The 14,888-nt window shown below is 27.3% G+C and overlaps 1 protein-coding gene across 2 annotated transcripts; it reads right to left on the bottom strand.

Annotated features, from left to right (window-relative positions):
- Nucleotides 1–5,425: 5,425 nt before the first annotated feature.
- On the bottom strand, nt 5,426–13,836 carry LOC107455944 (dCTP pyrophosphatase 1). 2 transcript variants are annotated; one of them, XM_016073678.5, is made up of 4 exons: nt 13,553–13,836; nt 11,496–11,606; nt 10,225–10,259; nt 5,426–5,761 (listed from the first exon to the last, which is right to left on the bottom strand). In XM_016073678.5, exons 1-4 carry the CDS (start codon nt 13,672–13,674, stop codon nt 5,553–5,555), a joined length of 477 nt encoding a protein of 158 aa, XP_015929164.3. In that variant the 5' UTR covers nt 13,675–13,836; the 3' UTR covers nt 5,426–5,552. The 2 variants fall into 2 exon arrangements, with proteins under 2 accessions (XP_015929164.3, XP_042903409.2); XM_043047475.3 differs by lacking the exon at nt 13,553–13,836 and adding an exon at nt 13,353–13,509 and having other exon boundaries at nt 5,472–5,761.
- Between the last annotated feature and the right edge of the window lie 1,052 nt (nt 13,837–14,888).

Raw genomic sequence — 14,888 nt, 5'->3', positions numbered from 1 at the left:
CCAGGTTCGAGTTCCAGTGGTGGCTGATTGATACGAATTCTGCTTCCGGCTCGTACCGACCGCAGTGCTGACTTGAAATATCCTCAATGGTAGACGGATCATAAGTTTGACGGATCATACGGGCTAACCATGGGTTGTTTTCCTCACCATGAAACGCAAATGTGTGTAAGTTTCCTCAAAAATATCCTCCATGAAGGCTACTTTATCCCAAAACTCGATCCAGGAGCTCCCTTGTCTTCTGAACCGGGTAAAAAATAACGAGACTACTGAGTCGAACATTGATAATAGTAAATTTCAGAATTGGGACCGCTTTTCAACGCCAGTTATAAAATATCTATGCTGACTCTAACTTTATTATATTTCTCCAGAAATTTGAATGTTTCGTCGTTGCGTTAACAACTTTGTGACGACCAGAATAGGGAGATGCAAACGAAGGTTTCACAGAATCCACTCAGCGAAATACGTGAGAACTTTTCATTAAATCCAAACAAATTTTTTTAAAAACAAACGTAAACTTAGCTGAATGGTTTGATGTTGATACTGGTTTCAGTTGGCCGTAAAATGACTTTGAAAGGTATGAAGCATAATTAACGTGTGTGATACACATGACTACGTCTAATCAGTAAAAAAAAATAATAAGTAATCTCTAAATTTCAATAATAAAATCCGCAAACTTTTAGTACAAAAAAGTGAAACTTCACGAGTGCAGCGAGTTCTCAAAATTCTTGTCACATTTTTCGTACAAGGCAACTTTTGGCAGCTATTAAACGTCGTTTTGAATCTTTTTTCTTTCTTTTTTTTTGCCGCACCCTTACGCTATACTTTTATGTATAAAACCTTTAAATAAACAGTTTTGTACGCTTGTTTCTATTTTTTATTTGAACTTAAGCAATGCAGTATGCAGCAACGAAAATAAACGTGATAATAGATGTCGATCCAAATTCATTGATTGCTAGTTTTTATTAGATACATTGTTAGTTTCTTAATAAGAATTTTTGAATGATTGATAATACCATTGTTGATATTGTGCGTGAATTAATTTAATGTTAGACAATATGGGCGGGGCTTGACTCCGGGTCAGACGAGATCCGTGCCGATTTTTCCGATCAGAGGAACATTTAAAATCAAGCTCGGAAAATAAAAAAATGTACATTTTCTCGGTAAGGGTGTCAACAAGAGCGCAGAAATATGATCTAAGAGCTGTTCTCTTTTCTCAACACTATCCAAACTGTATAAACTGTTGTGTGTTACATCACCAAATTATATGTTTAAAAACACAAAAAAATTGTATGACGAAGCACTTTGTTTTTTTCAAATTAACACGAAATCGAGCTTTCTTATACAATTTAAAGAGTGCAATTAAATCTAATACACTTACAATGGAAAAAGTTTGCACCAAAAGTTAAATATGCAACACCAATGTTGGCGCACTGCTCATATCGTCTGTAGCAGCGGTCACTTTTTTTTTGGCTTCGGAACAGTAAATAATCAACTTTCTTTCAGTGGAACGCCAACCTTATAAATGAAGTTTAAGGTAATTGTGAACGTTATAACCCATATTTAATTAGAGGAATGAAGATTTTTCATCGTTTTATCATTAACCTTAAATTAGGTTTTATGTCGGATAGTTAAATTTCCGGCCCTTGTGCTGTACCTAGTCTAGTAATTAGTTTGTTTCTGGTGTATATACATAAGCTGAAAATGATTAAAATAAGCCAAATTACGGTGGTTATGGTATTATAGTGATTATAAAATGATTATTATGGTAAAAAGTATTTATTAAATTTATTTTAATTTGAAAAGCACGATAGATAATACTGTTGGAATATTGTCTAAATGCTTTTTATTCATAATTTGCTCAATATATATTATTAGAAATATCATATTTTTCTTTAAAAAACACAATTTCTATTTTATTAGCATTTCACTTGAAATAATTCCATAAAGGCAACCGTAAGATTAAATGAATTATAGGTTGGTTCGAAATTAAATCAGAGGTTACAAAACTCTCATCACTGAGTATAAAAGTGGACTCTAGGATAACGATTTGCTTTGGCTTATTATTTGCCAACAATAGTTAAATAAAAAATTAGCAAAACTGGTACTCAAAATAATTGTTTGCTTTTTATAGAAAGTCAAACACAGACATAAATTTTTTTTAAAAAACATGGCACTATTTAACAGAACGTTAGCATAGTTAATGAAATTTAATATTTTGGGATTCTAAAAAGTATCAAATCCTTTTTTAATTTTGCTGCTATCAAACGCTACACAAAACTAATGTTCTATGGCAAAAAGAGAAAGATTATGGGTGAGAAGAGACATAAATAGTGCAATAGGAATATGTAACTTAATAATTATATACATAAAAAAACAATTATTTAGTGAAAAATAATGAAAAGGGAAACAAAAGAATTCATTTTTTTAAACGTTCCATCTTTCACGTTTAACACATACACACGCGCTCTTTTTTTTAACTGAATAACATTATATACATGGGTGCAAGTTGTAAAAAAGGCTGAAATACCTAACATGCACAATACCCCCTCGACATATGCAAATTATCTAAGAAAGCTTTACCATAATACATCAAGTTTAAATACTGCACAAAAAATATTTATTCATCTGTCTTTTGATAAAATAACAACAGGACATAAGAAAGTAGACCAATAACGTAGACCTAAAAAATATTTTTAAGGACAGAAAAAAAAAATTCCGATTTCCGTCTTCGAGTCAGTCTTGTTTCCGTCTTACTTCCGTCCGAGGACATTTTCGAAAGACGGAAATCCGTCCTGGGGACGGAAGACTTGCACCCATGATTATATACAGGGTCTTTATAATTAAAGTTCCACTTTGAAATGGCTATAAAAATAAAACTACCCGACCAAATGTCATCAAACTTGGTAAATGTCTATAAGAGGTCATGGGATCTTAGTTCCCGCAACAAAACAAAAAAAAGTTGTTCAAAAATTCACCACCAGCGGAGCGCTGTATGCAATAGTGTTAAACAAATGTGAAATATGTAAATTTGTTTTACACGGCTTTTACCGTAAACCTTGCTGTGTCATTGGACCTCGGCGTTTTCCTTTTACAGTACGAAACTTTTGTAAAGCACTCCGTTCATTGCTGTCGCATTCATAGTAACATTTCACGAGCAAAGCACGGTCTTGCATGGTAACAGACATTGTCGGCTCAGAACACTGACAGCTCAGACAAGGCGCCTAACTTTTATAACTGCAAAGTCGCATGACGTGTAAAACAAATTTGCATATTTCACATTTGTTTAACACTATTGCGTACAGCGCCATTCTTCGCTGGTGGTGAATTTTTGACTTTTTTTTTTTTTTGCGGGAACTAAAATCCCATGACCTTTTATAGACATTTACCAAGTTTGATGACATTTGGTCGGGTAGTTTTGTTTTTATAGCCATTTCAAAATGGAACTTTAATTATAAAGACCCTGTATGTTGCAGCGAATGATCGAAATCAAGAGAATGTCGACAATCATCGGTGAATGACAATCGCATTGGTGAAAGTCCGAAATATTTGTTATATCCGATTTGATAAGAATTTATTCGTTAATATTATTATATTTATTTGGCATTTTAATATCTGCTGAGGATAGATCAGGAGAAACATCAGGGTTGGAGTGCCGGTTAAATGCTTACTGGGCAGTGGCACTTGATCTTAAAATACATTGATATAGGACGTACCGGGCAAATATATACCTAGCAGTGGCACTTAACTAGACCTAGTGTATATTTTGGACACTTACGAAAGCGATTATACGATTGTCAACATTCGCCGGTGGAAGTCAACAACCACCAATTTCGGTCATTCACAATAACATATGTATATATATATATGAAATTTTTTGTTGTAAGATAAAAAGTTCAATCTGAAGTTAGAGACTTCAGTATTGTTAACTATGTTTAAAAAAAATGACACGTTGGGCTCTATTTTGATGTTTAGGACTTCAATATTTTTAGGGGGACTTTCGGTGAATAATGGGCTGAAATTCCCAAAAGGAAGAAAACAGTCCGGAATATCATCAATATTGTGCTGGAATATCCTAGTTTCAAATATGAGATATATATAATACAAAAATGTTATTTATTTGTGGTGTTGACCGAAAACAGAGAAAAAGAAACAAACATCGCCATAATTTTGTCAGTTTAGATCAAACGCTGAACTTGACAGAAAATTTGAAAGGTACGAATCATCTAGAAAAGGGAGACAACACTTTCACCGAAACCATGTTTTGACAAGCCATATTCGATACATAATTTCACAATTAACAATGAAAATCCATTAAATTTAATATAAAATATACATTAAAAGTTTAACTAACTCTATTTCTATTATTAGATCATATTAGCATTTAAATTGGTATATTTATTTATTACTCATAAGATTATTTTTGTTTGTCATGTGGGTGGTAACTTTGCAGTTTTGATACATGAACTATTTTGGTAATTTCTTTATTATGAATATATATTCTTTTTATTTATTTTATAATTAACATCAGACATTTTTTCAAAAATTAAGTATAATCCTTGTTAGTTAACCTGTTATCCAAGACAATTTCATTAAATTCGGAGATATCTAAATTGATATTACTCGATTGCCTACCTTTAGGACCATTTTTTTTAATTTCAATCTTAAATTTGCATAATTCTATGAACATTACTGACAATGCAGCACCCCATTATCACAATCAGTCTCAAGAATATTTGAAAATTCAAAATTATTTTCAATTTAACGATGATATTTAAATTTTCAAGTCTATTTTTTATTTTATTTTTCTTTAAATTTACTTTGTTTACATTTTTGACATTCTAATTTTTGTCGATTTTTATTTAAAATTTTTTATTTCCTTTAATATTTTCATTATTTTGTTTATTGTTATTTAATTTTTACTACTATTACTATTACAGTATTTACTATTACAATATTTAAGCTGCATTTCAGGAGAAATGTGTAAGAGCAAGTTGCTTCTTGAATGAAACTCTTGCAACATCAACTTAGAAATATAACATTAACAGGACCAAAATTTCATCCGCTATAATTTCTAGATTGAGACTATCCCATCCCCCTTCTATTTCAAGGCTCAAAAATCAAAATATGTAATAAAAAAAGAAATTACGTTTTTGTGTCCGATTTTGTAACTTTATTAATAGTTAGAAATAATTTATTAGCATACTTGATGAAGTCATCTCCTAGAACCATTAAAATTCGGATTTAATTCGTTAAAATCCGATCATTAGAAGGAAAGTTATTCAGGGTGATATCCTTTTAATTATGTGCACTGTACATTGCAGAACTTTTTTAATACATTAAGGAATAATTTAAAATTTTAAAGTTGAAAAGTTATAAATATTTTTAAAATAGCTTAACAGCATTTAAAGCATAGATACCAAGAAAAGACAATATAAATCATTTATTAATGCCACAAAAATAGAAATCAGAGTTTCTGAAAAATAGAAATCAGAGTTAATTATTTACATAATTTTAATACACACAAGAATTAATGTCTAATTATACCAAGATGATTAATGATTTTCTTTTTCTTCTTCATATTCGTTGTATTTTTTATTGCAACCATACACTTTAGACGCAGGATACTTTATAGCATTCATGGAGATTTTTTTTAAAGCAGCAGATGGAAGATCGATGCGACATTTATCACTCAATCGTATCAGATACAGTAAAACATCACTTAGTTCTTGACCTAAATGTTCTTTTTCACTTTCAGTCCAATCTATAAGAATACAATTTGAATAATACATCAAAGTTGATCATAGAGACAAAAAGCACAAAATCACGAATCAGCTATGCTAATTCCAAAGTAAGTGGCATTATTCTAGATAAGCTAATTAGTAAGTGCATGATAAATTAAGTCTAATGAAAAATAAATAAATAAAGGAAAAGAACACAACAATCCGACATGGTAATGAGACTGTTGTAGACACAAAAGGAGATTTGTTTATTAAAAAAAATAAATCAAAGTTTGAAACTCATTTTTGAATTATGATGTTTGACCTTTCTAAATGGTACATTTAAGGCTATTTTTCGAAGGCTTCGTCATAGCTGCTGTGAGTTTGCAACTGTTACTCATGATGACTGTTAGGTCAAGTTTAGCTTATCTATAGCCAGCACTGTCTATGCTTACATTGAAAATGGTGCAAAGAAAAGCAACAGTTTTGTGAAAATAAAAAGCGTTTGGGGTCTAATTTTTTTAATTTTTACAATTTTATCCCAATGCTGCATTACAACATTACAATCTCTATTTATTTTAAAAGTTGTTCTAAGTTCTAAAATAAACCAAATCCAATTAATTAATAATAATAAAAATTTCTAATAACTAATAAGAAATAAAACATTGTTATTCTCATATAAATTTCAGGCAAAAGTGTAAGTTAAGTTTAAATAATAAAAAATATGAAAATATTTCTTCTTCTGTATACAATAGTCATGTCAAAGATGAAATGTCTCTTAAAATTGAAACAAATTAGAGTGTTAAAAAAATAATTTTCTTAAATCTTTATAAGTATCTGGCTCTTTTTCCTTCTCCTACTAACAATCGCTTCCATTCTTGCTTCTCATTGCAAATGTAAATGATAAAAACTTTTCATAAAAAGTGTCCAATGGCATGCATGCATATTCATGCACTTTTATTTTTAATCATTACTGCAGATTCATATAAAAATTATTAGACATTAACAAGAAACCATTCATATATAAGTTTATGAGGTTTCACAGGATTAAGACAAAGAAAAAGAATTCTTACTAGATTTATATTATTAACATTATTTGAAGAATATTTTAAATTTAAAACAGTAAACTAAAAAATGTTTAATTATCATTAAATCTATCCTTTATAATTAAAAATAATTTAATATTCTTAAATCATAAAAATATCATTTTAAACTTATATGAAAATCCGATTCATATTACAAAATAATACTCTTTTAGTTTAATTTTAATGAGTATTTAATAACAAAACAGATTTCAATATCTTTTCAAATTTTGATAAAAAAATTATATTTACTATGGTTATGTGGGGGGTATAAAATATTATACTGAAGTTAATGATAATAATATTATCACTGCAGTAACTTAATATAAATTGACTTCATTCATTTGAAATATATTATAAATATTTCATTATATTTTTATTTTAAAAATGAGAATGAATGACTTATACTTTATTAAAAGTGTCACTAGATGGCAACACCAAGCTTAATGGGATATTATTAGCCTCCTGATGAGATATTGTAAAGTTTTTACAATTAATGTTTTCAAAATTAGCAGCGTTTTGTAGCTACAAATTATTATTAAATGGTACAAAGAATATATTTTTGCTTTATTTGAAATTAAAAAATAATAGTTGAAACAATTAGTCCATCACCATTTAAATATATTATGGTTGTTGAATTTTAGTTTTTTAATTTAATATCTGCTAAATTTTTTCTCTGTTTAATTATAAGACACACAAAAGACAATATATTGTCTTTGATTCTAAAAACAATTTTTTCAACCGAAATACTCCTTTTATTTATTCTTTATATAATTCTTAGTCTTTAAGCATTAGTTTTTTTTATTTAGTTCTTACGAGAACCTTTTACCTTTGCTTCTTATAGAAGTACACAAAATATTGCATATGTGTGTTTTGTAGAAACTTATAAAAATTTTACAAAAAAAATCTATCAGAATATTAATAAAATTATAAAAAATAATACATATAAAGACACTGGAAAATATATGTTTAGTAAATTCAAACAAGAAAACCAGAGATTTTTATATTTTCTACAACAAATATATTAAATGATAAAAACTGAGCCACATTTCTATTAAGTTTATATTTGAATTCTATATTGATAGAATAAAAATCTCATCTTATATTCAAAACTTTAAAATTTTTAACCGAATTTTTTCTTAATATTTTCTTTAAATTTATTTTTAATATAATTGAGAAGTTTTGCTTATTTTTATTTTTGTAAGAAGCTGCAAAGTTTAGTACAAAAGAAAGTATCTGTTGAGCTGATGTCCTTCACAACTAATACATGTTTGTAAACATAAAAGTCATGGATTGTTATCAGACACATTCATGCAAGCTCTATTGACATTATAAATGCAAAACATGCATTTGCTTTGGTCATGGTGCAGTCCTTTCCTGGGGTGTAGTGAATTAGCTATTGTTAAAAATTTTAGGACTGATAGACCTCAAAATATATTATTAATAAAAGCAGACATTCTGAAGATAACACAACAAAAAGTGAGGAAATGCCACACACAAAAGTGTTTATAATCTACAACAGTTTGAAAAGAAACAATACTAATGAATAATACTTTCAATTAAACAATATTCAATAATAGATTTGTTAAAATTTTTTGAAGCCTCATCTTTATAACTTAATTTCAACAATTTTTTATACATACATTTCTAGAAAAAATTCAAATTTTTAACACGGTTATTTTAAATGGAGTCATTGCTCACTTCTGATAAGTAAAATAACTTTATCCGGTAAAAATTTAATTTGCCTTGGTTGTCAACACTTTTTTGAAATTTAATTTATAACGAAAGAATCAAGCATAATTTATTGTCTAGAAAATTAATATTAAAAATCATAAAAAGTGGCAGTTAAATAAATGAAACATTTTTTTCCCTTTAGTGAATTCACAGCTCTCCCTAGATTCACAAATTAAGTTATAATGCTGATTTAAAAACACAAAACCATTAAATCATAATGACTTTATAATATAATTTAAATGATACATTAGAGTATTTTTCTATTTTAGTGCATTTTAAAACACAGATGGGTTGGAGTCATAATTGTTTAACCTGTTATTTTCAGAATTAGCTATTTGTATGCATGATCTCTAACAAATTTTCGCCCTCAAAAATAGTTTCTGTTTTTAATTTTAAGGAAAAAGCAATATTTAGTTTAGAAGAGATTTGTGTGAGTTTGATTTATTTTTTGTCTTTGAAATTAGTTTTTTTTAACCACAAGAAACTCAGTATGATTTTCTTTTAATTTCTTTGATCTTAAAAATGGCTTATTTTAACTACAAAAAGTTTAATGTATTTTTAACTAATAAACTCTCAGATAAATAAAAATATTTTTATATAATACTTTATAAAAAAAATATTAGTAAGAATAATAAAAAAAAATTCCGAAAAAATAATAAAAATTTTCATAAAATTCCTAACAAAGGCGTGGGATAATATGAAAGAAAAAGATACCAGATCTGAAATTAAACAAATGTCAAAAGAAAATGAAAATAAAGAACTTGCATATAAAATAATTTTATGAAATAGATCTCAAATCAAAAAAAGGTAATGAAACACAGCTACCACAAAGACAACAAAAAGTTCATGAGCACTCAAAATTTGCAAAATAATAAAAATAACAAATATCTTTCAGCCAAGTGCAAGTCAAAGCAGACACTAACAAACTCATAGCTCAAATTCACACTTCTATTCCAACAAAAGGGTCTTATGAAAGAGGAGTTTGAAGAAATGACACGTTAATGGTTGGTAAAGCAAATTCAGGGGAAGAAAACTGTTGGCACAACTGCTGATACGGCGCTGTTGTGAGAGAAAGTTTATTGATCGGATCATATGCTGTTCCAGCCGTAGGCTAGGGATTAATAACTAACTGTTACAGTGCTTTAATAAAGTTTGTTTCTTAATCTACAGATATATAACTCAAGAAAATTGATGATTTTCAAAATTTGAGTAACTTTTTTTAAATTCACTGGGATTTTCAGAAAATAAAAAATATTAATTTTCTAAATCTTTGGCAACATAGTTATAGGCTGTAAAGGGATTTGGAAAGATTATGAAGCATTATTGTATGAAGTATAAACTGTAATCAAATAAATTTAAATGTTAACATATTTTGTGAATAATTGACTTATTTTTATAATAATGACCATATGTGTATAGGGCTAATCTTTACAATAATGGCATTCTCTAACTGTGGATCATGTGAGTTAAGCTTGTATATTTTACTTTAGTTGTTATAGCTAGTTACATGAGTTAATCAATGTGTGCAGAAAGTTTTTAAATTGAGTTGAAAGTTTTTTAACGGAGATGAATTGAATTGAGAGTTCGAAAAAAGTTTTTAATTTAACCTAACTCTGGCTATAATAGAGAAATACTAGAAAGAAAGAAAAAAATTAGAAACAATATTAATATAAGTGTGCTTATCAACTTACCAGGTAGGCCATCTTTAACTTCACCTTTCCACTGGCTACATAAAAAGTACAAAAAATTTAGAAAATAAAAATCTAAACTCAACTTTCTGAAATAACAAAATAGAAGTATTCCTACAAAACTTTAAAAAATAAATAAATAAACAAATCAAATTTCTATATTTTTTTAATTCTTTTTTTAATTAAAAGTTAATAATCCTTATAAAATCAAAAATGATCACTTTAATCATTTAAAAGCTTAAAAATTATTAATAATTTAATATTACAAGAAAAATATAAATACTTGAGAAATATAAGAAAAAATATTTTGTTCAACATATTTAGAAAAGAAATTTGAGTATAGGAAATGTATGTTATAGTACAAATATATATGCACTGTATAATTATTTCTTAACAAAAGGGGAAAAAAACTTGAGTTGATAACACGAAACGCTTTGAATACAATGGATTCTCAAGGTCAAATGAATAAAAAAAAATTTAACGTAAGATCTACGTTATGTGATTTTCAATGGATAATGAATTTGAGAAATCTTTGCACTAAAGCATTTATGACAATTATCTTTTTTGAGCAAAAATACAGCTTAAATAACATTTCAAAAATTATATGAACTAATAGAACAAGAATTTTCTCTAAAAAGAATTGAGACTAACATGCGATTTTTCCTAAAAATTCATAAAGTAGAGAATGGGGATTTTACTAGGAAGCAGTACGTTGAAGCAGTTTCAAAATAAAAAATGTATTTGCTTTCAGTGTAAAAAAAAGTAATAGTAAAATTTTAGGTAGGTACAAAAATTTTCAGTGCTTTTTTTCATTAGAGGCTATAAGGAAACAGAATGAAATAATAAGTTATAGCTTAAGTTGTAAATTGCTATCATTTAAATTTCATTTAAAATTTTTTATTATTGTAGGCATTATCCATGTCAAAACAGTATGTTATTGTTAAACAGTATGTAAGACACAGACGATTTATAAAAAAAATCTGGTTAACAATCCGACTGTTTTCCGTGTCTTTTTTCAATTAAAAAAAAAAAAAAAACATGATATAAAATAAAATATTTGATAAATATTTTTTCTTTTTTTTTAATTAAAAAAAAAAGTTACAGATTTTCTCAAAGCAATCTTAATCTTAAAAACTTGTAATTATATAAACAGAAATTGAAATAAAGGAGAAAAAAAAACACAATGAAAAAATGGGTTATTTAAAAAATTTCAAATAATGCATACATACAAGATATATCACTCAAGCATTAGTAAAAGGAAAGTTAAATATTACAAAAGTTCTGAAAGTTCTCCAACTTCACCAACCAAAGCGAGTAGCAAATTTCTAGGTGTATGATACTGATTCCAGTTTCTATCTTCAGCAAATTGGGCTTGAAGTATCCGGCTAATAAAAATAAAGCATAAAAAGTAAACTTTATTTCTGAATTTATAAACAAACGCAACAATTAATTAGTAACCAATAAAAATAGTTGATTTAAAACATAGGTCACCAAGTTTCTCTTATATAAAATTATTGAAATTCTTGGCTCAAAATGAGTAAATTTTAATCAAACTAAATATTATTTGATACACATTATAATGATGAATAAAAATGTTGTGCAGGTTTATGAGATGCTCGACTGCAGGAAAAATTTTTCATAGCAAGTGCTGTTTCACTTCTAATATTTTAAAATTTAGAAATTTTTTTCTCCACATAAACCTAGAAAAAACCATGAAGTTTGAAATGCTGATAATAAAAATATTTTCAAAACATCGAATCGCAGGATTACTTCTTTGAGGTTAACCAGAACTCAGTTTTTCTATATTTTAAATTACTGAGGTAATTGAAAGAAAATTTCCTACGAAGGGTTTTTTTCAGTAGTAAAGTGTCCTCTTAAAATTTTAAACAGAGTTTGTGACAGATTAAAGTACATGCTATTTAGCCAAAAATGTTTTTTTTTCATTCCCTATTGAATAACATGGGGGAATATTGATTCTCTGTGTGGGAAAATAAAGTTGCAATGTGAACAAATTAATTTTGATAATTGAAGTTTGGTGCTGACAATTAAAGACTCAAAAAGTAAACAAAAATTAAGATAAACTGAAACTTCTATGAGTGATTATCTCTATACATCAACCATCTTCCTCACAACCCCATTTAAAAGGCACAATTTTTTTACTTCATCACTAAGACATTAAAAAAAACTGAGATACCTGACAAGAGAAAGATTTCTGTGCAAGAAAAGTATTTTTACCAAAATAATCACCAAGTTTTAATGACTTCAGGTCAGCAGCCTGTGCGAAAATAAATAAAAGGCATCACAGACGGTAAGATCTTTATGGATATAATTTGTAGCCACTCCCAGGCTATAACCTCTCTGCATATTTCGTTTTAAATTTTCAGTTTCAAAACTCTTTTGGTATCTTGACAATTGTAGGACAAACAGGAACTGATGACGTTAATTCCCATAGGCAACACACTCTAAGAGCCTGATAATGATGACTGCACTGTACGATTAGAAATAATAAGCCAGCAAAGACTTTCTAAATAGAAGTAAGCATATCATCTTCCAGTTCAGAGAAAACATTTATATTAAAAGACTAATTTTTTTATAGCAGAGTATTGTACTTTATCTTATAAGAATACACCATATAAAAATATGTTTTGTTAAATTACACAATTAATAAGATTACACAAATTATATTATTAACCTTAACAATAAAATAAAATTTTGGAATCACGCTAAAACATATGTAGAGATATACTTTTAATAGAAACACAATTAGAGGATATAATTTAAATGATTATCAATGCATCAGAAGCTAAGCTTTCACTTATATAAGTTATGAATGATTGCATTATTAAATAGTGATGTACATAATTATACATTATTTTCTAATTACACGTTGTTTCAATTATTGATAAATACAAAGTATATGAATAATAGCTAAAATATTGTTTTTAAGTATTATTATAAATTTAGATTATTATATTATGAGAAATCAAACCTAACTAAAATATTTTTATCATAAAAGCAATCAAAGTAAAAGATATCACTAGAAATCAAATTATAAATGCATCACAATCGGAAAATTTCAAGAAAGATTGATATAATTTCAGATTGAGAGTATATTCATTAGAAATCAGTACACCATAATTCCAGAAATTAGAATCAAACACTGATAGAAAGGAAATTGAAATAAAACAAATGTCAGAAATCAATACACGTGCACTTTTTAAATTGTTTATGGGAAAATAAGTTTATGTTTGAATGCGGTATTTTTCATCCAATATGTAAATTCAGAACAGAAATAGATATTTAAACTGAAGAAACATGAAAACCAATTTACAATTCTTCAAGATCAGGGTGATGAGAAAATTTATGAGATCCACTATCAGTATCCATTTCAGATTTCGATTTCTTGTCTGAACATGATTCTGCCTCAACAGAATTATTTTGTATTACTTCCATTTTCAAGTGAGTAATACGCTTAAAAGATTCCTTTTCCTAGAAGTTATTATCAGTTAGATGAAATATCTTCGAAAAATTTCACTGATATATATATATGATAAGATTTTGAATACTTTCACTTCAAAAGTTTGCGGTAAAAAAATGTTGAATACGGAGACTAATTTCGAAATTTTATGCTAGTTTGAACAGTTTGCTTGTGACTTGCATAGAGAGTTTATATGATTAGTAATTACATGAAACTGTTCTTTGTCTTTTCTCTTGAATTAAAATAAACAGAGCTTTTACAATAAAATAATAATTTACATACTTAAAGTTGGAACTCACGAAATGGTTTAAAAAATTAATAAACTTTCATAAAAAAAACTAAAAAAAAAACTTAAGATTAATGGCCTATGTCTAGTGCTGACATCTATCCTCAAAGAGAAAAAAAATATACAAAGCAATTGAAAGTTAGCAAACTTCACTAAATATGAAGCAAATAATCATTGCGAAACGTTTTTAAAAAGTAAATTATCACTTTTAATTAAATATTCATTAATTGTTTATTTTTCTAAAGCTGAGTGTTCAAAATGTTAGATTTAAAAGTAATTATTTCAATTTTTACAAATTTTAAAAATTTTTAGCTTTTAAAAAATTTTGTATGCGTTGTGCACTGTGCGAAGATGTCAGGGAGTTCAACTTCTAACAGATCGTGTACCAAGCAATCAAATCTTTTATGTAGCCAGCAAGTTTTAATTATCTTTAAAAGTTGTTTTTATCTATAGGAATTGTTTGTCGGCATGACGGGAATTTTTTGCAAAAAATAAGATCTTTTTGGAGGTGGTATGCGCACCCCAAGTTCCTTTTGTAGTTTCCGTTCTAAAAATTATATTTATATTAGATAATGATAAGCGTTTGTTTTTCATGTGTTTATGTGGAATAAAATAGAACAGACACAAAATAAATAGAAGTTTTATTCGAAAACAAAAATAAATATTTTGCAGCAATGTGATTTTCTTTTTTTAAATAAATTTACTTTAAAATATCTAAATTTTCAAATTCACGGTAGAGCAGCTAATTCTTAAGAAAATATAAAAAATAAAGCTCAAATTTTCTGTTAAATAAATTAAATTAATTAGAAAAAATAAATTTAAAAAAAAATCATTCTTATTTGAATTTTTTTTTTAAAAAATTTATATAATTTACAGCTATAATTCAAGATAAAATAATTTATG

Source organism: Parasteatoda tepidariorum, chromosome 2 (assembly GCF_982258835.1).
Source record: "Parasteatoda tepidariorum strain Cologne lab strain chromosome 2, Ptep-v5.0, whole genome shotgun sequence".
NCBI lineage: Eukaryota > Metazoa > Arthropoda > Arachnida > Araneae > Theridiidae > Parasteatoda > Parasteatoda tepidariorum.
This window is presented reverse-complemented; position numbering and strand designations above follow the sequence as displayed.

Bases quoted from the DNA above. Each gene is read 5' to 3' on its own strand.
- LOC107455944 (XM_016073678.5), bottom strand. From the start codon at position 13,674: ATGGAAGTAATACAAAATAATTCTGTTGAGGCAGAATCATGTTCAGAC. The intron at 11,607-13,552 runs GTAAATTGGTTT...TATTTTTATTAG, and splicing joins CACCCTGATCTTGAAGAATT to CCGGATACTTCAAGCCCAAT. The intron at 5,762-10,224 runs GTAAGTTGATAA...GTATTCTTATAG, and splicing joins AGTTAAAGATGGCCTACCTG to ATTGGACTGAAAGTGAAAAA.